Source organism: Panthera leo, chromosome E2 (assembly GCF_018350215.1).
Source record: "Panthera leo isolate Ple1 chromosome E2, P.leo_Ple1_pat1.1, whole genome shotgun sequence".
In the NCBI taxonomy this organism is placed as follows: domain Eukaryota; kingdom Metazoa; phylum Chordata; class Mammalia; order Carnivora; family Felidae; genus Panthera; species Panthera leo.
The window spans coordinates 13,307,762-13,330,701 of record NC_056693.1 but is presented as its reverse complement, the minus strand read 5'-3'; the positions used below and the strand labels follow the sequence as shown (position 1 = coordinate 13,330,701).

General features: G+C 57.4%; 2 protein-coding genes across 5 annotated transcripts in view; both read right to left on the bottom strand.

Moving 5' to 3' along the window:
* Positions 1-13,173, bottom strand: part of MEGF8 (multiple EGF like domains 8) — a 41,427-nt gene extending 28,254 nt beyond the window's left edge. The window contains exons 1-12 of the mRNA XM_042920427.1: positions 12,235-13,173; positions 7,419-7,582; positions 6,957-7,163; positions 5,834-6,014; positions 5,666-5,754; positions 4,735-5,150; positions 4,159-4,304; positions 3,912-4,034; positions 1,659-1,813; positions 1,231-1,350; positions 734-878; positions 488-651 (exon numbers count right to left, since the gene is read on the bottom strand). Of these exons, the coding sequence (XP_042776361.1) occupies positions 488-651; positions 734-878; positions 1,231-1,350; positions 1,659-1,813; positions 3,912-4,034; positions 4,159-4,304; positions 4,735-5,150; positions 5,666-5,754; positions 5,834-6,014; positions 6,957-7,163; positions 7,419-7,582; positions 12,235-12,421 (2,097 nt within the window). The 5' untranslated portion in view covers positions 12,422-13,173. The remainder of the gene's footprint in view (positions 1-487; positions 652-733; positions 879-1,230; positions 1,351-1,658; positions 1,814-3,911; positions 4,035-4,158; positions 4,305-4,734; positions 5,151-5,665; positions 5,755-5,833; positions 6,015-6,956; positions 7,164-7,418; positions 7,583-12,234) is intronic.
* A 414-nt stretch (positions 13,174-13,587) lies between these two features.
* Positions 13,588-22,462, bottom strand: TMEM145 (transmembrane protein 145). Of its 4 annotated transcripts, none has more exons than XM_042920440.1 (15): positions 21,815-22,461; positions 20,992-21,066; positions 20,798-20,875; positions 20,629-20,715; positions 20,443-20,544; positions 20,256-20,340; positions 20,069-20,140; positions 19,891-19,959; positions 19,445-19,525; positions 19,283-19,361; positions 19,037-19,130; positions 18,096-18,268; positions 17,132-17,252; positions 14,895-15,101; positions 13,748-13,923 (listed from the first exon to the last, which is right to left on the bottom strand). In XM_042920440.1, exons 1-15 carry the CDS (start codon positions 21,932-21,934, stop codon positions 13,843-13,845), a joined length of 1,524 nt encoding a protein of 507 aa, XP_042776374.1. In that variant the 5' UTR covers positions 21,935-22,461; the 3' UTR covers positions 13,748-13,842. The 4 variants fall into 4 exon arrangements, with proteins under 4 accessions (XP_042776373.1, XP_042776374.1, XP_042776372.1 ...); XM_042920437.1 differs by lacking the exon at positions 13,748-13,923 and adding an exon at positions 14,070-14,405 and having other exon boundaries at positions 21,815-22,462; XM_042920439.1 differs by lacking the exon at positions 18,096-18,268 and having other exon boundaries at positions 13,588-13,923; positions 21,815-22,454.
* Positions 22,463-22,940: the final 478 nt, after the last annotated feature.

The window sequence follows — 22,940 nt, the reverse complement described above, 5'->3', positions numbered from 1 at the left end:
TTCTGAGGCATGCTACAACATGGATGAATACTGAAAACACTACTTTAAGTGAAAAAAGCCATACACAGAAGACAACGTGTATGATTCCATTTATAAGGCATATCCACAGTTGGCAAATCCAGAGTTAGTAGACTGTCAACCACTAACCAGTAAAAGGTTAGTGGCTGGCCAGGGGCCAGAGGGAGAGGGGGAATAGAGAGGGATTACTTAAGGATCTGGGGTTTCTCTTCAGGGTAACAAAACTGTTCTGGAACCAGGTGGTGATAGTTGCACAATATTGTGAATGTGCTTAATATCAGTGCTGGTAAATTTTACACTATGTAAAATTTTACACTGTGTGTTTTAGCACAATTTTTAAAAATCGGACCCTTGAATGTAGAGACTTATGAGGCAAACACAATAGTTGTATAGAACCATTTGAAAAACAAAGACCCCAGGACCAGACCCTTCAACACTCCACGCTGGGCCCCACCCCCTGGCTCCCCACCTTGTCGGGCTGGGAGGCGTTGGGCGGCTGCTGGAAAGTGAGCAGGTGCAGGCCAGGCAGGAAGCTCTGGGTGACGCAGGCCTCCAGGGATGTGACGAAGACAGGTGCAGGCCCCCACCAGCCCACGGTGCCTGAGATCTGCTCCCCTCGGCAGCGGGCCTGTTCTGTGAGGACCGGGGGGGGGGGGGGAGAAGGTCAGCATGGGGCGCTGTGCCGCCCCCTCCCACACTGCCAATGGGCACTCACCAGGCCGAGGGAGGCAGCTCTCATTATGCACGCACCAGCCCAGAGCGCCGGGCCCCCGGGGAGGAGTTGTCGGGCCGCTGAAGGCCAGGCAGGCCTGGCAGTCACCCAGAAGGCGGCCCAGGCCCAGGCAGCTGGCAGCTGGACACTACAGGGAGGGGAGGGGACAGGGGTTACTGTCCACAGGGGCTTAAAGGATCTGGAAAGGACTGTAGATTCAGGAGTAGTGGGGTGGAAGGCGCCAGGAAATTAGAGAAGGGACTTGAAAGCCACTTGGAATGAGGAAGAGCAACAGGACAGGAGTTAAGGGATCTGGGGACAGGGTCACAAGCTCAAAAGCGCTGGGAGGGGTCAGAGGTTGAGGGGTCAGGAATGCCAATCTTAGGTGTGAAAACAAGTGTCCCAAGTGAGAGAAAGTCCTTCTCTGCTTGGTTTAGACAGAGGGAGACGCTGACGGCCGTGTCTCTGCACTAGGAGACAGAGCTGGGACGGTCACTCACAGCCCCAGACGGGGTCCCAGGAGGTGGTGCAGCTTGGCAGGCCCCCTGACACCAACTGCATTCAGGGTCTCGGGAGCAGACGCTGTGGTCCATGTACATGGAGCAGTAGTCTAAGTGGTACTGCAGAGACGGGGAGTGGGAGAGGGGGCTCCTCAGACCTGGAGCCTGCTCCCGCATCCCCACTCCCTGTGATCATCCCGGGGAGCCTCCACTGCTCACTCAGCACCTTGGGGATCCCTATCTGCTCTGCCCTCAGCCCCAGGGACCTCCGTTCCTCCCCCCTTGAACCTGGGGACCAACCTCCCTCCTCTCGTATCCCTAGGGACCCCAGTCCTTCTCCCAGGGACCCACCCCGCCTTTCTCCCTCCTCCATGGGAACCATGCTACCTCCTTCCCAGCCGCCCTCTCCCTATCACCCCGGTGCTCACGTCCGGAGCAGGCGCCTGGAACACAAAGGGAGGCACCTTGTAGGCCATCAAGTCCCCACGAGGCCGGCCACTGTACCCCCCAGCCACCAACAGGACACTGCCACCAAGCACAGCCGCCACATGCGAGTATCGACCACTGGGAGGTGCTGCTCGGCCTAGGAGAATACAGATCCCCCCCCCAACAAGGACATGAGACTCTAACCAGTCTTCCCTTGTCCCTCTAACCACGGCTTCCTTGTCCAGAGGACTACCCGACTCTCCTATGCTTCAGCCCAACCTGCTACTTCCTGCTTTAACCCAGCGTGCCCAAGGAAGCCCTCCTAGCATGTCTGGCCCCATACCTGCCAGAGCTTCCACACCACTGTGCAAACCACCTTGAAGACAGAGCATGATCTTGGGGGTCAGAAAAACTTGGCTTCGATTCCTATGTCTACCACCTACTTGGGCTCAAGTCATGGATCACCTACTAACTTGCTGAGTGGCCTTGGGCAAGAGACTCAACTTCTCTGAGTTGGTCTCTTCCTCTGTAAATGGAACTGTCCTCCTGCCCTCAGGGAGCCACGAGGCAGGGTGCCTGGCTCTCTCCTGGTATTGTCTATCTGGCACCAGCCTCCCTTCTGGTGACAACTCTGATTTTCCTCTGGAAAACCACCCTCTCCCACTAGAGTCCACAGGCTCAAGTTGAGCTGACCCTGCCTCTGGCAGCAGTGGGGTTTAGCCCAGGCCCATCAGTGTCAGCGACAAGTTCTAGAATAGGACCCAGTTCCTTCAATTCTTGGGAGAGAGGCACCCTCTTCCCTCTGAGCATTTTAAACACATTTTTTTTAACGTTCTTTACTTTGAGAAAGAAAAACAGAGAGAGTGCGACCAGGGGAGGGACAGAGAGAGAGAGGGAGAGAATCCCAAGCAGGCTCTGCACTGTCAGCACAGCGCCAGACACAAGCCTCGATCTCACGAACCACGAGATCATGACCTGAGTGGAAATCGAGAGCCAGACGCTTAAGCGACTGAGCCGCCCAGGCGCCCCTTCCCTCTGGGCATTTCAAAGGAGTAGATATAGTCCCAGGGCTGCTGGTGACCATTTACAAATGACAAACCTGCCACAGAATGAAGTGAGCTCAAACAAGGGCTAGCTGATGCCATCACGTAAGCACCCAGATCCAGACCAGCCTGAAGCCAGTTTTCACTCACATGAGCCAAGAACTTGGGTTTTGCTCGAGCTGGCTGGGTTGGATTGGTCACTTAGAGCCAAGGGTCCTGACTGATGTGTAAGTGGTCAGTGATCAGTGATCCCTCACCCTCTTACGGAAATGTATGCTCTGTAAACACATGGGACTTGGCCTGGGGACTTGCAAACTACAAAGGAGGAAGATTCGGCCTTTGGCCTAAAGGAGAAACAGGGACAGGGAGATGAGCCCTGGATTCAAGGCCTCGAATGCCAGCCCAAGGCTTTATTGCTGATGGTCAAATAGGGTTCTGTGGGGGAACCCTTCACCCAGCCTACTCCTTAAGTGTCAATGTCCCTTCCTTATGCTTGTTCTCTGTCCTCATTCTTCTGTGGGGGGGGAGGGGGGCGGGGAGAATAGATGGGCCCCCTAGAAGTCCACAGCCCCCTGAAATAATATGCCCAGTTTGTGTTACAAGCGTCTTTCTGAGGAGAGGGCCTGTGGCTTTCTTCTGATTCTCAAAGTAGTCGGATTCAATGAGTTTGAAGGTTTCTCCACCCCCCTCTCCCAGGCAAGCCCTGGGGCCGGATTCTGACTGTACAAGACAACATACTGAGCTCTTCGCTAGGCTGTCTCCATCTTTGAGCCATCTCAATTCATTCTCACAACAGCCCAGTGGGTTAAGTGTTACCGTCATCCCCATTTTACAGATGGGGAAACTGAGGCATGGGGTGATTAAATGATATTTTTGCACAAATGGTTGTTTGGGGACAGCCGTCCTGGTTCTGCCACTTGCCCATTACAGGACCTTGAAAAGGTCCCACGTAGGTAGGCACTTCGCTGGGGCAGCTGGAAACTGGTAAAACCTGGACTGGAGCCTAGACCCGCGCTGCTGTAACTGCTTCCGGTCTCCATGGCAACGGTGCCCCTGTCCTGCCTCCAGCACAGGCTTGCCCCCCCCGGAAGCCAGCTCCAGAGGGACGTCTGGCTCACCCTACAAGGACCGAGGTGGCTCCTGCCTGAAGCCCAGACTGTCAGGGAAGCGCGACTCTCAGAAGCCCCTCAGGAAAACGGACGGGCCACTCACCCTCAGGGGTTCCCGGGGGGGCAAGCTCGGCCCCCGACACCCACTGATGGCAGCCAAGGTGGTAGAAGAAGAGGCCATCTTCATAGCATTTCTCCTCCTGGTAATGGGTGTGCACGTTGCCCCCTAGGAAAGGAGGAAAGGGCACAGCTGGCAAGCCTGGCGGACGTGGGGACACCGGTGCAGGGAGCCTCAGCTCAGTGCGGGCTTGGGGCCCTGGCAGGCAGGCGGGATCAGGGAGCCTCCTCACCATAGACCACCATGTAGTTGCCCAGGACGCTGGCTGTGTGGAAGGCTCTCTCCCGTGGGCCCTGGAGCCCATCCCGGCCCTTCAGGGTGGTCCACACGCGCCGATCCACGTGGAAGAGCTCTGTGGAGTTCACCCGCACAGAGAACCTGTAGGGAGCGGCAGGGGAGGAGCTCAGGGCAGGAAGGGCTTCTCCCCCTCCCTTGGGCTCTCAAGAGCTGTGAGATCACCCAGGGTGAGACCGGCTGTGACGGGGTTTATGTCCCCTTGGGACGAGAGGCTCCTGCTGGGCAGGACACAGCTCTGGCTCATCACCGGGTTCCGTGCATAATCTAGCCAGGGCTGGCCCTCCAAGCAGGGTGTGGCTGAGGGCATGGATGGGTGGGAGTGTGTGGGAAGGAACTGGCCAAGACAGTGAACGAAGGGATGGAGAATGAGTGAGCGGGCGGGCACGTGAGGGACTGAATGACCTAGTGAGTGACCGAATGACTGCAGAAGTGCATCAGTGGGCGAAGACCAGCAAAGACTGAAGGCCCAGGGGACTGGGCCAGGCTTGGCCCTGCAGGGCAGGTCACTTACCGCGCGGTGGAGGGCCGGTGTCCACCATGAACCAGCAGGGTGCGCGAGGGAGCATGGAACACCATGGAGTGGCCCGTGGCGGCAGGAGGCCGCCCGCCCGCTGGAATCACCTGCTCCCAGTAGCCCCCACTGGTGCTGTCGAGACGGAAGCGGAAGAGGCCAGAGGAGAAGAGGTCGTGCTGGGTGCGGCCGCCAGACACGTAGAGCCAGATGTCATCCACTAGGGCGGCGGCGTGACCTGCCAGGCCTGGCGGCCCCGAGGAACTGGAGCCAGGTGGTGCGAGCAGCTCCCAGTGGCCCCCGCCCAGGGGGCTGAAGGCCCACACGTCGCTGGTGAGGGAGCCATCAGCCAGCTCACCACCCATGAGCACCAGGGAGCCGGCCCAGGCCACAGCCACATGGGAGTGACGGGCAGCCTGTGAGAAAGAGACCGGGAGACAGATGGTGACACACAGAAAGAGTAACAGAGACAGAGACACAGGGAAAGACAGAGACACAGAGAAAGACAGACAGAGATACACAAAGAGAGGAAAGAGAGACAGACACATGCAAATACAAAACAGAAGTGAGACAGAGGAGGCAGGAAACAGAGATGGCAGAGAAAAAGAGAGACAGATAGCCCAGAGGGAAGACACAGAGTCCAAGAGAGAGCAGAAAACCAAGAGGCAGGGACAAAATCGGAGAGAGAAACCAAGAGAAAGAGACAGGAGGTCCACAGAAGAAGATGCAGAAGAGGAGATAAAGGAAGAAAAAAGAAAATTAGAGCTAGAAAAGCAGTACCGGGAGGAGTAGGTGGGCCTGTATCAAGCTGCAGGGGTGGGGACGCGTGGGATGAGGGTGTCGCTCTGTTGGGGGTGGGGTGGTGGCTGGCTGGGTCTCACAGAGTGGACAGGCACCTCTGAGCAGGGCAGGGGCAAGGCGGGGTCCATACCGGGGCAGGACTCAGGTCCCAGCGCTCCCAGGTGTTGGCAGAGAAGTTGTACAGGACGAGATCACCCAGGGCTCTGTTGAGGTCCTGGCCTGCGGAAGGGGAGATGGCCTCAAGCCCTGGCCACAGGCTGCAGGCTGCTGGAGCCAGACACGCACCCCCTCTGCTCACCTCCAAAAACAGCCAGCAGCCCCGGCGGGGACAGGAAGGCACCAGCTGCCCCAATACGGGCCGAGAAGGCAGGGTCCCCGGCACTCACGTTGTGCCACCAGCCAGCCCCCTGGTTCTCCCACAGGTGCAGGTCACAGGCGCGTCCCAGGAAGCCAGGCTCACAGCGGCATGGTCCCAGGGGCTGGAGGGGAGACAGGACACAAAGGCAGGGATAGAGAGAGAAAAAAGAGAGACGGGGGAGGAGAGCCAGAGCCAGAGTGAGACATAAGGGGTAGAAAGGGAGAAGGAAAAAGATGGACAGGAAAGGAGAGATGGAGTGAGATAGGAAGGAGACAGGCCAACAGACAGAGAAAGAAAGGGACACAGTGACACATCAAGAGGGAGGAAGAGAGGTAGAAAAAAGCAGACAGACCAACAAAAATAGGGGAATGGGAAAGACAGAAGGACCCGGAGAGGAAAATGAGGACAGACAACAAGAGGAGAGGTTGGAGAAGAAGGACAGTGGTGAGGTCAACGTCAGCCTGGGCTGGAAGACTTCAGTCTGAGGCCCGAGGTCAGTGGTCAGAAGTCAGAAGTTGGGGCTGGAGGGGGCGCCTGGGTGGTTCGGTCAGTTGAGCACCCAACTTCGGCTCACGTCATGATCTCACAGTTCGTGAGTTCAAACCTCACATCGAGCTCGCTGTCAGCATGGAGATGCTTCTGTCCCCCTCTGTGCCCCTCTCTCTGCCCCTCCCCTGGTTGTGCACTCTCAAAAATAGATAAACATTTAAAAAGAAGAAGAAGAAGTCGGGGCTGGGGGCCCAAGGCCAGACAGAGTGCCTGGGTTGGGGATGGAGTAGCATCTGGCAAGCGGAAGGCAGGTGGGTTCACAGGTGGGAGGTAGGTCACGGGCAGGACGGGAGTGGGCTCAGGCAGAAGAGGGGCTCCAGATGAAGGTGGGGTGGGGCAGGGTGTGGAAGGAGAGGGGAGTATGCGGGTGACGGGAGGGTCCCTGGCGGGGTTGCTGTCATGGGAGAGGGCAGAGTGGCAGGGGGGTTTCAGGCAGGGGCAGAGTCAGGAGATGGGGCGGTAGGTGTGGTCACAGATCAGGGCCCCAGGGGGACGCAGCGGGGGCTGGGCTCACCGAAGCGCAGGTGCCATGGCCGCCACAGTAGGCCGGGCACTCCTGCAGGCTGCAGTCAGGGCCCCCCCAGCCGGGCTCGCAGGCGCACACGCCAGGGGGCTGGCACTGCCCGTGGCTGCTGCAGCCCCCGGGGCACAGGGAGAAGCGGAAGGAGGCATTGAAGCCCAGCAGGTTGTAGTTGGCATCGCTGAAGAGGTGGAGGAGCATCTGCAGGCACAAGACGGGCAGGGTTCCGGGGACTGGACGGCGAGGGGGTCCACTCCTGTCCCCATCCCCCCCAGGAGTCCCCACCTCCTGTCTTTGTCTCTCTCCACCCTTCTTTGTCCCTGTGTCCTGTCTGATGCCAAGTCTCTCTGGCTGCCTCCGCCCCTCCCCATCTGTTTCCTTGTGCGTCTCTATCGCCCTTTCCTCCAAACTCCACCTAGACCTCCGGCCAGAGCCCCGCGGTCCGGCCACACCGACCTTGCCTGAGGAAGCCTCGATGGGCGGAGGCCGAGTGCTGCCACTCAGACTGGCAAGCAGGGGCCCTCGGGGAGAGTCGCCGTCATACACAAACAGGTAGTCGTACGTGCATTCCGTGTCCAGGAAAAGAAAGTCCAGCAGGATCCGATGCTGGGGGCTTGGGGCTGGGCAGCGAGAACAGAGGGGCTGGGCTCAGATGCGGACCCTCTCCCCGGGCCTCCATGCAGCCCAGCCAAGAACACCAAGCCCTGCTCCACATGACGCTCGGGACCCAAAGGGGAGTCAGACCTGAGCCCTGCCTTCAAGGGGCTCTTGGTCTCACAGCCCAGGGAGGTCAGACCTGTGACAGCAAGAGGGCCAGGAGCCAGAGAAGGAATTACAGTATCAGCCCTGGAAAGGGCTCCTGAGACCAGGCTGAACACCTCCCACCATTCAGATGGGAAAACTGAAGTGCAGAGAGAAGAACCCCATCCCCGTGGTCACACAGAGTTGCTCTTGTTTATTTCTGAGCCTCGGACACTAAGCCTGAGGGGCAGGGTCCAGGCCTGAGCAGAAAAGCCTACTCCCGGGTGGAAAAGGGCCTCTGGGAGGGTCCCCCGTTCCAGAACTGATCAGAACTCCAAACAAAGGGGCCAGTTTCTTGGCCCACGGACAAAGGCTGAACCTTGGAGCACCACAGATCCTCTCGGCCCCCGCCCAGGTCTCATCTCTGTTTACTGTAGTGGCTAAAGGCACAGACTTGAGCCAGACTGCCCAGGCTCACATCTTGGTTCTGCCACTTATTAGCTACTAGCTGTGTGACCTTGGGCTAACCTCTCTGGATGTGTTCCTTCATTTGTAAAGTGGGGTTCTAACAGTACTGAGGTAGATTCAAAATTTTGGCCACTCCTATCACTGAGAGGTGAGGACTGACTCCTTGCCCCTTGCATCTGGGAAGAGCCTCAGAGAGACAAGCTATGAAAAAGCCAGAGCCACATGGAGGGGCCACGTGCAGGCATCCCAGCTGACAGCCCCAGCTGAGCCTCCAGCTGGCGGCCACCAGCAACCGCCAGCCCTGTGAGGGAGCGTTCTTGGACGTCTGGCTCAGGTGAGTGTTTGGATGACTGTAATCCCCGCTGACATCCAACTATGACCACAAGAGAGGCCTAGAGCTTCGTAAGTGCCATTGCCCTAGCCACTGTCACTGTTCTTGCTCTCTGCCAGGTCTTGATTCCAGAAGGTTCTCTCATCCCACATCTCACACTAGGGGGCTCAGGAAACTAGACCTGGGTTCCAGCTCTGCTCCTGAACTGCTGGGGGACCCTGGGCCAGCCCCTTCCCCCATGCCCCTCACCACACTCATCAGCATACTGGAGGTGCTCACCCACCACTCACTAGCTGTGTGATCTTGCGTTCGTTCCACGGGCTCTCTGAGCCTCAGTTTCCTTGAAGTAAAATGGAGATACTCTCCCCACCCACCAAGGCTGGTGGGAAGATTCAAGACGGTGATTCTAACATGCCTGCCTAGGCCTCGTCCTCTCTTACCAGGACCACTGATTCAGCCTCCACCTCGGCCTCCTGTCTTGCCCTGACAAGGGTCTTAGATCGTCCTAACTTCGCATCTGGCCCTGGCCCTATCCTGTTCAAAAGCCCTGCATGGCTCCCCACCATCCCCAGAAGAAAGTCCAGCTCCCTAAGCTACCATTCGAAGTCTCACCTTGTCTCACATCACCCCACTGCTTGCAACTCCGTCAGGAGCGGGGCCTTTGCACAAGCCTCTCCCTCTGTCTGGAGCACATATTCCCTTCGTACCAGCAAACTTCCCCACCTCCTCCAGGAAGCCTTCCCTGATGCCCCCTGGCTGGCTTAGGTGCCTCTCTTTGGCCTTCTCACTTTCCATTATAAGCCTCATTTCTCTGAGCCAGGACCATCTATGTCTGGGTCTGCCCCTTCTGCAGCTGAGGAGACCCATAGGACAGGGCCTGGGCCTAAGTCATCTTGGGTCCCTCCCTGACCTTGCCCAGCACAGGACCTGGCACTGAACAAGGGCTCAGGAAACACTGGATGAAGGAATGAAGAAATGCACAAAAGAAAGAATACTAAAGTTGGCAGCTCTCCCTCAGGCTCGGACCAGAGCCCCTGAGAACATCACGCAGACCCCAAACCGTGGTCTGGGGAATGAAGAACGATTCAGCCAGACCAGGCAACCAGTCCTCCCAGAGCTTGCCAGCCTCAACCAAAATATAAGCTTGGTTCCCAGAATCACAACAAGTGATTTTGTCAAGGGCATGCCAGAGGCCAGTCACCATCTGCTTTCCCCAAGTTCCTCCCTAAGTTCAAGATCTCCCCCTTCCACCCATCATGGGTCCAATCCCCATGGCATCCTGGACAGAAATCCGACCCCAAAACCCCCTGCTTTTCAAAAGCAGAATGCCTCTCATTCAGGAGGATGTTATGAGGACTGGTTACAATAAAGGGTAAATGTCATACGAAAGGAAATAGTCAGCTGCTTATTGTTTAAAAGATGGGGGAACATGTTGGTTCTCAAAGGTGATAGGCATTGGGAAGCACGAGAGATCAAGGGGGATCTGGAAGTCGCCTGGACTCCTCCCTACTCCAACGTCCAGCCAGCTGATCCCCAAGTCTCACTGGTGAAACTTCCCAAACATGCCTCAGTGCTCTCTGCCCCTTCCCACCTCCTCCATTCCCGCCCCAGTTCAGAACTCATTCTCTCCTGAAAGAAGCACATCAAGTCTCCAATCCACCCCCCGCTTGGCCAGAGGTTCAAAATCCTGCTCAAAATCCTTCTGTGGCTCCCCATTAATGCTCAGCATGACTTTCAAGGCCATTCTTCCCCTGCTTGTGGCGCCCTCATTTCTCAGCCAACAGACCAGCCAGACCAGACAAACCGAGACGCGGCTCCTGAGACACACCAGACTCTCTTTTCTGTTCCCTTTTCTCACCCCGTAAACTCCTACGCATGCTTCAGAACCCTATTTCAGTAGCTCCTCCTCCTCTGTGACCCCCAAGAGAATACTCTCATCCCCCTAGACCCATCTACCGACCAGGCTGGCACTCCTGAAGGTCAGAAAACCATGTATACATAGAACACGTACTTCCCATTCTGTGCTCACCCTCACCCACACCCCCAGACAGGAATGGCCCCCAAGCTGGGGACAGACACACTCATCCCCAAGAAACATGCTTCATCCGTACCCCATATAATAGCCACAGAGATCTAAAATATAAATCCGATCATGTCCCTCCCTGCTCAAAACCGTCCCACACCTCCCCAGTGTCCCTAGGCAAAGACCATGCTCTGCGGCCTGCAAAGGGGGGCCCTGCATCATCTGGGCCATCACACTTCTGGCCTTTGCCCAGAACCTCCTCTGGGGGACCCCTCTCTCCTTGGAGGCCAGCTTCTACATCCCCTGCCGAGAGGCCTTCCAGGACTTTTCTGGCCACTGCCTTTGGACTTCTCTTCCACCTCCCTACTGCCCTTGAGGGTACAGCTCAAAACCACAAGGTCCTCCACCCTCTAGTTCACTCTTTGTCTATTCTGTGTCCTAGTTCCTCAAAAGCGTCACACCCTCCTGCTTCCAGGCCTTTACATGGTCTATTCTCCTTGCCTAGAACACCCTTCTGTTCCCTCCTACACATGCCTCTGATCTGAGCTATAGGCCAAGCTAAGTCAGATGTCTTCTGGGCTTCCCATTCCCTGGGGGTGAGTTTGCTTCTCCCACTGGACTAAGAGCCCATAAAGATAGTGATGGGGCCTCTACATAGACTGTTTCCCTCTGGAACGTTCTTCCTCTTTCCTGGCTGACTCCTGTTGGTCTTTGAGGGCTCAGCTCAGACATGTCCTCCCCCAGGAAGCCCTCTCTGTTCTCCCAGCCACCAGGCCAGGTACCTCTTCTGGGCTCCCCCAGCCTCCAGGGGTTCCTCTGTCACAGTCCCAACCTCTCTGGGCAGTCACTGTCTGTCTATTCATGTGTTTTGTCTTCCCCACTGGATTCTAAGCCCCAAGTCATCAGGGATCGCTAGAGTTGTCTTAGTCACTGTTATGTCCCAGTGGCAAGTATAATGTCTGGCACATGAATGACTGCAAAAAATGCTTTTATTGAAGTACTTTAAAAATAACAACAGTATAGGGGCACCTGGGTGGCTCAGTTGGTTAAGCGTCCGATTTGGGCTCAGGTCATGATCTTGCGGTTTGTGAGTTCGAGCCCCATGTTAGGCTCTGTGCTCACAGCTCAGAGCTTGGAGCCTACTTTGGATTGTCTGCCTCTCTTTCTGCCCCTCCCCCACTGACGCTCTGTCTGTCTCAAAGATAAACATTTAAAAATTAATAAAAAAATAAAAAATAACAGTATAATTCTAATGCCATTTATTGTGTATTTACTATGTGCCAGGCACGTTAAATACTGTTCTCGTTTAATTCCAACAATCCTATGAGGTCGGTACTATTATTATCCCCACTTGGGGAGAGGGGAAGCCGAATCTCAGAGAAAGGAAGCTGCCTGCCCAAATTCACAAAGCTACTGAGAAGCGGGACTCAAATTTGAAGCAGGTGGTTGGGCTCAGAGCCTGAGTTGCTAACAATTATTCAGAATATCTCTCATTGATGGCTCTTGGCTTGTAATTGTCCATCTGGGTCTGGGTGCGACTCCCCCACCAGACTTCAAGGCCTTCCAGGGCAGGGCCCAGGTTGGCTGCATTTCAGAGCAAAGGACCTGGACCAGAACCGGAGTCTGGGAATGCGGTGAGTGGATTAATGAGTGTACAGATGAGTGAATTAGCGAATGGGTGAGTGTGTGACCCACGCGGCCCCACTCACCCTCGATGAGCCACTCGCAATTGCCATTGACGCTGTAGTTGCCCGCACCATCGGTCACGAAGCCTGGCGCCTCCCGCAGCACTTGCCGCTGCCCCTTGCAGTCCCCTGCCTGGGCCCCGGGGGACAGCGGCCCCAGCAGGGCCAAAGATAGAGCCAGCGCCACGGCCAGAGCCGGGCGCAGGGCCATATCCGCCTCCCGCACTGACTTACAGACGGGACAGGCCGTAAAGATTGGAGAGGACCCTCCACGCGGCGCGAGGCCCTGCAAATGTGACCTCTATAGACGCGACATGGCCTTGTAGACCAGGGAGGTCCAGGAGTTGCACTCCCCCAGAAGGGAGCCGCCGCTGTAGACGGGCTGTGGAAATCGAGGAGTAGATCCTATAGACCCACGAAAGGGCCTGTAAATGGGGTCGTTATGGATGGGGCCAAGCCCTAGGGACCGTGGGAGTCGCTTATAGTCACGGGCCCCCATAGGCTAGCTGACCCCATAAACGGTGTCCAGCAGTAAAAGACGCGAGCCGCTGCAGGCCGAAACGGACCTTATATACGGGTGGGTCCCCAGGGAGCGAAGGGCTCTACAGCCCGGCGGGGGCCTCTATAGAGGGTGCGGGTCTTGCCGGGCCAGACCCGGAAGGTCCGGGAGAGACCCCTCCAGCCGGAGGCGGGGCGCGAGCGGGTGTCGGGGGCGGAGCCCGTCTTTAGGGGCTCAGGCCTGGACCCCATAGACGCACTCCCTTGCTCACCCACCCGCGCCTCCCTCCGGAGCCGGATGGGCCAGATCAGAGAGACGAGGGGACGCTCGGGCCAGAGCGGCCTGGGAAGACCCGCTGGGAGGGCGAGGGGGCGGGGGCCGAGCGGCCGCTGTGGGAGGAAAGATGGAGAGGAGACGAGAAGTCGCGGAGCCGCAGGTCAGAGCGGCCCTGGGAGGACTGCAGAGCATCCAACCCCACCCCTCCACAAAGGGAGACTTCCGGAAACTTCCCCGCCCATTTGTTCCCACACGCGTGCGCAGCAGTGGCCTCCTTGGCCTGCGAAGAGAGAATCACACATGCGCAGTGCCAAAATCGTAACCCAAACTCGGGGTACAGGTGGTTGAGCAAAGCTCGTGCCACTGGAGGGCGCCTCTAGCTCTGACTGGAGAAGAGAAGGTGAAAATAAAGGAGCGGCGCAGTAAGAGGGTTCTGTTAGATGATTCGTATCTTCAGTTCTCCCAGATTCTGGGCCAACGTGAAGGCCCCTCCCCAAATGCCATTTCACAGATGGACACACTGAGGTCCAGAGCTTGGAACAGTTCATGCTCAGCCCCGCCTCTGAGCACCATCGAGATATAAAGAGGCCATTTTATAGATAAAAACTTAACGAATCCGCTTTATTTTGGCAAGAGGGGAAAAAGTCTTTCTGCCGGGGACCTGAGGGAGGGCCGCCGGATGGAGACAGGGTGGGCAGAGCACGGGTCCGAGGTCACAGAGATCCAAGGGAAGGTTTCAGAGTCGAGACCAGATTCACAATATCCGTCCCAGTAGCAATGGCTCGGGGTCGCGGAGTCCTGGAGAGTCACGGGCAGGGTCCCGACGATCGTCCCTGGTGTTCCGGGGTCCGGCGGGATCAGAGGTCTCGAAGGGGGCCAGGGGGCCGTAGGTCTCGGAACAGCGGGAGCCCAGAATCCGGCGCCGCTCGGGGCAGGGGCTGAGGGAGGGGACGGGGAGAGAGGCTCCCGCGGGACCGTTTGGCACAAGAGTCGGGGGTGGGGGGTGGGGAGTGGGGTGAGCGGGACAGTAGGCACCCCTACCTGGGCGCGAGGGGTGGGGAGGGTCGGGAAGGCCTGGGATGGCAGAGCCCTGGGGCCGGGATAGAGCGGGGATCCGGAGCCCGGCCGGGGCCCGGCGTGCGGCCCATGGGGCGGGGGTGAGCAAGGGTGCTCAGACCGGGGGTGCGGTGCCCCCGGCCGTGTGCATGCTGAAGTATTCGGTGAAGCCGGTGTGCGGCGCCGCCGTCTGGGGCACGAGCGGCTGGTAGGGCGGCGTCGGGCCATCCCAGCTTGGGTCGGCCGCCTTGGGGAACCGAGCGGGAAGGGGCGGGGAGGCCGCGCCCCGCTCGGCCGTGGTCACCACGCGGCCCCTCGGGGCCACCGCCGCCGCCACCGCCGTCTCCTCCACCTGCTTCCCGGCCTGGGAGGGGGGTCAGGGTCAGAGGCCGTCCGAGACCCACGGGGGGCAGATGCGGCCCCGAAGGCCCGTCCCCCTCCCCGCAAAGGAGCCCCCCCTCCCGAGGTGCGGGCGCTGGTGTCAATCAGGGAAGGAGCGGGCGGCTGGGCGCCTGGACAGCGGGGCCAGGTACTCTAGGGGCGGCGTCGGAGCGCGCCGGGCGAACTCCGGCGGCGGCCGGGGAGTGGGTGGAGAGCCGCGGAAGGAGGGTGGCGGGGGCACGGCGCGTGGCGTCTGCGGGGGCGTGCGCAACAGCGCCAGGACCCAGTCCGGCAGGGTGGGCGCAGGCGCCGGGGGGCGGTCGCGGCGCGGTGTTGGGGCTCGGGGCGTGCGAAAGGCAGGGGGTGGGCTCAGGCGCCCGGGCGAGGGGGGCGGCGGCGGGGCCGGGAGCGGGGTCAGGTACTCCAGGGGCGGCGCCAGCAGCTCCTCGTGCGCCGGGGGCGCGGGGCTTACGGAGGAGGCGGGCGGGGGGATGGAGAAGAGCTCCGTGAAGTTGGGCACCGAGTCGCTGATGAACGTCACGTTCCCATAGACGTGCTGCGGGAAGGGCTTGTCCGTGGACTGACTCCCTCCCGGGCCGGGGACCCCGGCTGAGGCGATCTGCGACGTGCGCACATGGTACGGGAAGTTCTTGTTGGCCGCCGACGGGCGTGTCATGATCTGGGGCGACAGGCCAGGTGCTGGTTGGAGCAGCACTGTCCGGGCCTCAGGCTGTCTTAAACATGGGGTCGTAAGGATTCCCCCTCACTGGACATCCCCCACCCTTCCCTGCAGTCCTTCACTCCTGATTAGGCTCTCCTACTACAGGCTGTCACAGTGCACTGAGTTCTGACCTTTTTCCTCCGTCACAACCCTGACTGCCCTGCGATGCTTCCTCATCAGAGCCCTGATCACTGACATCACTGGGTAAGTTTCAGTGGCCTTCACTGTCCGGTATGATACCCACTAGCCATATGGGGTTATTTACATTTAAATTAATCCACATTAAACCAAAATTTTTGTTTTCAGTCACACTAGCCACGTTTAAGTGCTCAGTAGCCCCACATGGATAGTAGCTATTGTATCAGAGAGCACAGAGTATAGATAGAATATTTTCATAAACACAGAAAGGCCAATTGGACAACAACACCTGATAACTTCTAGAATGTTAGCTCTGTGAGGGCAGGAATTTGTTCATTCCCTGCTGAATCCCCAATACCTTCTAGAACAGCACCTGGCACATAAGCACCCAATAAATATTGGTTGAATGTAGAAGTGTGTCCCCAACTAGTCTAGTAGATCTTGAGAACAGGGACTGGGTGTGACTCGAGCACTGCACACAGGAGCCCAGCGCGACCCCTCTAAGGTCATGGGAACAAGCAGCTGAAAGCAGTAAACAGCGGAATGGGGCTGTGCTGAGCTAACTGTGCATTTTTACAAAAGAAACTGGCTGAAGATGAAATATAGCTAAGAGGGCACTGCACTTGGGGGCCCGGGGCCTGCACCTCACCTCTCGCCCCCCAGTTTTTTGAGTATGGGACCTGGGACATGTCGATAAAGCTCCCGGAGCCTCACTGGGGGAAAGGGATGGCAGCACCTACTCAGAAAGATGAGGAGAGGGCAGAGCTTGGCCCATGATGGTTCTCAGCATTTCTCCTGTTTCTGTCCCTTTCTGACTTCCTGCAGAGCTTCAGGAAGGGCTGTCCTGGGAAGGTGAGTCTGTACCTAAGTCAGGCTCTGGGGTAGAAGATGGGGGACCAGGCCATCTGTGACTGAGTACATTCGCCACCCAGAGCACATTGTGGACCCCTGCGGTCAGGAGCCTGGATCCTCATCAGTGCCTATGTTCCTGTCTGGCTCCCTCTTATGGTTGGCTGTGGAAGGACTGGGTGCAAAGGCCCTGCCCTCCTACCAGAGGCCATGGAACCCTGGCAGGTCACCTCTCCTGTTTGGACCTTAGCTTCCCCTTTCTGTATAGTGGGTGCAACGACCATTATCCATCCTGTCCTGGGGCTGCTCTGACACACAATTAAACAAGGTATATGAACTGTCACCCAGAAGCCCAGATAGGATATAAACCACGGCAAAGAAGAGGTTTAGTGCTGATCCCCTCCAGATGTCATTCAGATCTAGGCCCCCTGGAGCCCCAGCCTGACCCACTCCACCTGCTTCTTCCTGAACAATGGTCTGTGATGGTGCAGCAGATGGAAGAATGTGTTGGCGAAGGGTGGAGTAATGACCAAGGGGTTTGGGAAAGGCAGTGGGATACAGAAGGCAAACGTGAGGGGGCGGGGGGCAGTGCACAGGGTCAGGAATGGGGAGGGGCTGAGAAAGAGGGTGGGGTTCAGTCAGTACAGCATGAGACTCTTGATCTCAGGGTCACAAGTTCCAGCCTCACATTGATGGTAAATTTTACTTAAGGAAAAAAAGAAAGAAAGAAAGAAAAAAGGGTGTGGTCAGTGGAAGAGGCTAGGACACAAGGTGGGAGAGAATAGAAGAGGCTGGCTTCTTGGGGGGTGGGGGGGACAGAGTAGAATAGCCTGCGGGAATCCAGCAGGCTCTTGGTAAGTGTCTGTTGAATGAGTAAAGAATGAAGAGAAGGAAATGGATGGAGAGCTCAGAACAGAAGGTCCAGGCAGTTCAGGGGTTGGGGAGTTTCACCCACTCTCTGCCCATCAGGCTCCCACCCCCACCTGGATGCCCTTCCTCACCAGGAACACGCCATGGGCATACAAATGGATCCCCAACTGGATGCCATTGACAATCTTCTCCCGGGCCCACTTGGGGATCCCGAAGTTGGCGATCAGGGCCATAACAGGAACGGCAAAGAACCTGCAGGGGAGGTGCTGGTTCAGTAGAGACACTGCCTCTGCCCTCTTCCCCACCCCATGGCCCCAGCCCCCCTGCCACGCACACACGTAGGGCCCAGGTGTGTCCCAAATTAGAGAGAAACCAGTGTAACCTTCAGAAGCCAGAGATTAAAAGGGGGCAGGAATCCCACTGGCCTGGGAAATTCTGGAAGGCAAAGACTAGGTTGAATTTAACTCCATTCCACCCCACCCCAAATCCTGGCACCTGATAGGAAATCAAAAGATGTTTGCTGAATGCATTAACATATGATAATAACAATTAAGGACTTAACTGCAAGCCAGACCTGTCTCTAAGCTTCTCAAGTATGTAAACTCATGAACTCACAAAGACTCTTCGAGGCAAGTACAATTTCCATCCCCATTAAACAGATGAGGAAACTGAGGCAGAGCAAAGTTCATTAATTTGTGTGAGGTCATACAACTTACAAGCTTTAGAACTGGGATCAGAACCCAGGCAGTCAGGCTTAGAATCTGCCTACCGTACGACTATGTTATGTTGAATGATAAAAAATTACAACTAGCTTTTATTGAACACCTACTACATACCAAACACAAGGCCCTTCTATAGTGCCCTAGGCATGCTCAAGATAACTCTTTATGGGTAAGCAACCTGAGGTGCGCTCTCTCTCTCTCTCTCTCTTTTTTTTTTTTTTTAATTTGGGAAAATAATTTTTTCCAGGTCACGAAGTAAGTGGCAGACTGGGTCTGCTGCCTGACTTGCAAGCCCATCAGCCTCACTGAGGAGGGTCTGAGAAATGGGAAGCCCCACAAGACAGGGACAGCTTGGGGGCCCAGCACGTCTCACCAGAGGGTGTAGGCAGCAAAGAAGGGCACGTAAAAGGGCTGCTTCTCCGGGAAGTGACGCAAGGAGATGAGCACAGCATAGCAGAACCACACGTAAGCCGCCACCTGCAGCCCAATGAGCCCATAGCCCGCCGGCGACTCGTACGTGTATAGTACCTGGCCTGGGTCAAAGAACTGCACCCAAGGGAAAGGGTTCATCATAGCTTTGACCTCCTGCCCTCCACACAAGGACCCCAGACCCTAGGCCCCTCCCCCCACCGGCACCCAGGGAGCAGAGCTATTGATTGGGTCAGGACAGAAGCAGCAGGAGAGAACAAAATGGAAATAGAAGGACATAGAGGTAGAGTGAGGGTGAAAAAGAAAGAGAATACATTCTCTACCAGGGGCCCAACATGGGGCTAACCACCTACCATGCGTAAGTTTTTCCATCTGCGTCAACCCAATGAGGTGGGTCTTATTAACACCCCCACTTCGCAGAGGGGGAAACTGAGGCTAAAAGGGGCGGCTTTTGGCCAAAGGCAAAGCCAAGGTGATATAAAGCCTTAGAGGAGCCCTCCGGGATAAGTAAGACCCTCCCAATTTTACAGAAGAGGAAACAGGCTTAGAGGGGGTGAGCATCACCCAAGGTCAGCTAGCTGGGAAGTGGGAGAGCCAGAGTGGAATCCAGGTCTGTGTGACTCCTGAACTCTCAGTCATGACATTGAGTTTAAATGTGACAGACAGTGAGAGACAGAGGGAGGAGGAAGAAGGCTCCTCAGAGATGGTGAAGAGAGGAGGCATGCACTCAGAGAGACAGATGGGCAGGCAGAAATCGCAGAGTGGGAGAGAGCGAGCCAGCTAGAGTGCGATGTGGGGAAGGGCTGGCAGACAGGTGGAGGAGGTGGCCAAAAGCTTGGGGAGGGGCGGAGAGGCAAGGCCTGGGCAGTGGGAAGTGGCACTCACCTCGGCCTCGTAAATGAGCAGCACCACGTGGGTGAGAGTGTACAGGGTCATGTAGACAGACAACTTCACGGAGCCCGAGTGGCTGATTCGGCCCCTGGCAGCAGGCCATGAAGGGAGACAGCAGGGGTGGGGGCTGTCAGGGAGAAGCGGGAAGCCATCCCCCCCCCCCCACATCCACCCCAGTGTCCTGTTCCGTAGCCCAGCCACACCTCCCCCCAGCACTCCCTCCCGCCCCAGCCTGGGCACCGTGTCACTGTGAATCCCTTCCCCAGAAGGATGAGCATCAGCAGGAAGATGAGGAAGCTGGAGGAGAAGAGCAACTTGGCTGGGAGAAGGGAGGAGAGGGCGTCTCAGACATAGGGCTCAGAGAGAGCCCAGGCACCCTCCCCTGGCCCACTTCATTCTCACCCAAGATCTTCAGACTCTCGTTGCCAATGCCATCAGTGGCATACTGGCCCCAGTAGATGCAGAAAAACAGGAGGCTCAGGACTGAGGGGAGAACGGGCAGAGGGAGGAAAGGACAGAAACCAGCTTTGGGGCATCACTGTTCCCTAGCATTATGATCCAGATGGCCAGAACCCCTCCTTCACCCCCATCAGGATTCTAGACCATTTACGCCCACTGACGTCCTAGGAGACTCTGGAGTCCAGGCCCCAGCCCCTCTTGTTCGGGATCCAGATGTCCAGGCCCCCAGCCCCTCCTCCCTCAGACCCAGAGGTCCTGGCCCCCAGCCCCTCCTCCCTCAGACCCAGGATCCAGGCCCCCAGCCTCTCTTCTTTTCCTCAGACCCAGGTATCTGGACCCTATGTCCCTCCTCTGACAGAACTCAAAAGCTGGGATACTCTGAACCTCACCCTCCACTCCTGCTGCAGCCATGAACATTTTGTAAGTTGTGTGGAGCAACTGACGACCTTTCAGTAAATCTAAAAGAAAAGTGGGGGAAGGTGGTTCACAGACGGGAAGGGAGACTAGCTCATTCCCCCAACCCTGCCCCCCATAACTCCTAACCCCACCACCACGTACTGGACTTACATCCAAAGTAACAGGAGAGGAAGAAGATGAGGAGGAAGATGAGGAGGAAAGTCACATCTGTCTCCAGGATCCCTGCCAATTTTGTAGAAGGAGGAAATGATTCAGTCAAAGCTGGGTGTCCCTCGGCAGTGAGCACCCAACTCTAGACCTCCACAAAGATTCTGGTTTCTGGGTCCGCAATGCTCACCAAACTCATCAGCCGAGAAATGCCGTGTCCAGAAGGACTTGCCATTGGTGAGGACCATCTCATACTCCAACTGCAGCCCATCTCCCTGTGGGAAGTGTGGAGGCCTAAGGGGGGGGACCCTGGGCAGGTAGAGGGTCACCAGGAAGGCAAGGAGGAGAAGGCCCAGGTGGCGGGCCCAGCCTCTTACCCCACACTTGCTGAGTGCGATGTACCACCACCTTTCACGAACCGAGCGGAAGCTTCGGCCACTGGAGCAGCTCAGGTAGCGGGTTCCGTCCTCTGACACTACCTGGGAAGGAGCAAGAAGAAGGTTGAGGCCTGTCTGCACAGCCCTCAGGCCCTTGGCCTTCAGCATCTGCCCATTCCCCCATACCTGACAGCCTGACCAGGCATACTGGGTGGTGAGGTTGATGACCTGGTTGTTCTCAGGCCTGATCACTGACTCCTTGGCCAGGCAGTCCTGGGGAAGGCAGGGACATGGTCACTCCCTGGCCAGCCTCGGCCTTCTTCCCTCTCCCATGCACCCTCCTCACAGCCTTCACCTTGTCCCCTGCCTTGTACACAGCCGGCCACTGGGATGGGTCGTCGAAATAGAGGAGGATGTTCTGACAGCACTTGGCCTGCAGACCCAGAGATTTTGAAGTTTGAGGGTGTACAGGGAACTGGGGTAGCCCTTGCCTTGGGAGGCCAAGGGAATATCTAGCCTCAGCATGGAGAGTGGTGGGGGAAGGCTCACCTCAGGGTATCGGAAACGGAAGTCCAGTCGGCCGTAATCCGAAAGAAAGCAAAATCTTGTCAGGAACACCCAATCCTGGAAAAGGGGCCCAGTCCTCCTGAATCCTTGAGAACTCCCCGACTCCATAGACCCCCCAACTTTCCTTCCCTACTCTTGGGTACCTGATTTCCAGAGAAGCTTAAGGGGACCAAGTTACCTCCAAAATTCTTGTGATCCCTTTACCTTGGGTCCAGGATTCTTGTCTCAAATGCCCCCCCACACAAGTTTCTTCTCCTCCCCTCAAACACTTTTCCCATTTTCCAAGTGCACTGAGAAAGGACCTGGAGGGCCAGGTGCCCATCCCGGCCACCTTCAGTCCCAGACACCATCTGACTGGCATCCCCCGGTTATCCACACGAATGCCCCACGGTGGTCCCAGAGACCACCTCCTACTGGGTAATATTCCAAACGGCCCTCTCCTGGCCCTGAGCAGCAGTGTGAACTCCAGGCTCTCTACGGAGTGAAAAGTGCTGTCCCTTCAGCACCACCTTGGCGTTCTCCCAACCCCCACCCCAAACTCTCATTCTCCCAACCCGTCCCTCCTCCCCGCCCAGCTCTGACCTCAATGTCCCTCCTACAACCCTCAAGTCTCTTCTCGACCCCACGGCGCCTCTCAGCCCCAACCCCGACCCAGTCCTCCCTATTATCCCCAGCCCCAATCCCACCGCGGCTCTCAGGGACAGCCTGGGAAGGGCGGCAGGGGGCGGGGCGGCACCCTTCTCCTTCCCTTCCCTCCTGTCCCCAGGGGCCCGGCGGGTGGCAGGGGAGGGCCCAGCGCGCTCACCTCCTTGGAGCTGAGGTTGCCCCGCACGTACTTGGCCCGGGCGCGGGGGGGCAGTGGCAGCAGCAGGAGCAACAGCGGCGGCAGCAGGCGGCACAGAGCGGGCGCGCGCGGGGGCTCCATTCCGCCCGCTCCGGGCCCCGGCCCCGGCCCCAGCTCCGCTCCGGCTCCCGCTCCGGCCCGGCGACGGCGGCGAGAGCGCGCGGGCCGGCCAGCGCGCGCCCCCGATTAAAGGGGCCGCTGGGCGCCGCTCTCCCCGCCCCCTCCTCCGATATGGCCCTGCCTGGCACCTTCTCCATCGTCATGGGAGAGGACGACCCCTCCCCATGCTCTCTACTCCGCCTCAGCCTCAGTTCTCCCTTCTGGGACTCTCCCTGATACCTCTTGCTCCCCTTGTCCTACCCTGAACTCACATTCCCCCGAGCCGTGCCTCCTCCTCCAGACAGCCATCTCGGGATGACCCCCAACGTACAGACCCCAGCTCTGCCCTGACCTCCCCGCCAACTTAGACCCCAAACTGCTCTTTGATGGCTCATTCCTGCCCTCATGACAGCCATCCCCAGCAGTGTCCACCCGAGATCCCATGGGCTCTGTGAAGTGCCCACAGAGACACGGAGGCTGGAGAGGGTGAACCATTTGTTCTGGGTCACAAAACACGGAGATGGCAGAACGCTGGGCCACAATCACTACATTCCATTGCCTGACCCTGTCCAGTCACTGCTCACCGGGGTGTGAAACCGGGTTGCTGCCAGAAGAGGTGGTGTTGTGAGAAGCCCAGAGCAGACCCAAATCAACCCTCTGGGTTCAAAACCCAGCACTGCCACTTTCTCATTAGACTTCAGCCAAGTCGTGTGATCTCCCAGTTCAGTCCCCTACCGGCTGGTACCAACCTTATGGTTTCCCAGTGGGCAATGAGGATCCCTGGAAGGCTTTACAGAGCAGCGTCCAAGTCCCTCAGCTTCATTTCCCCTGATCAGATTCCAACAAACATTTCTAGCTTCATTCCTCCCCCTCCACTGGAAAAAAAAAAAAGTGCTGCTCCTCAAAATATCATTTAAAAAAACTTCCTAAGCCAAGGGGCCAAGCAGAAAACATAAGTGCACAGAACACTTTCAGTGGAGAGTGTGGG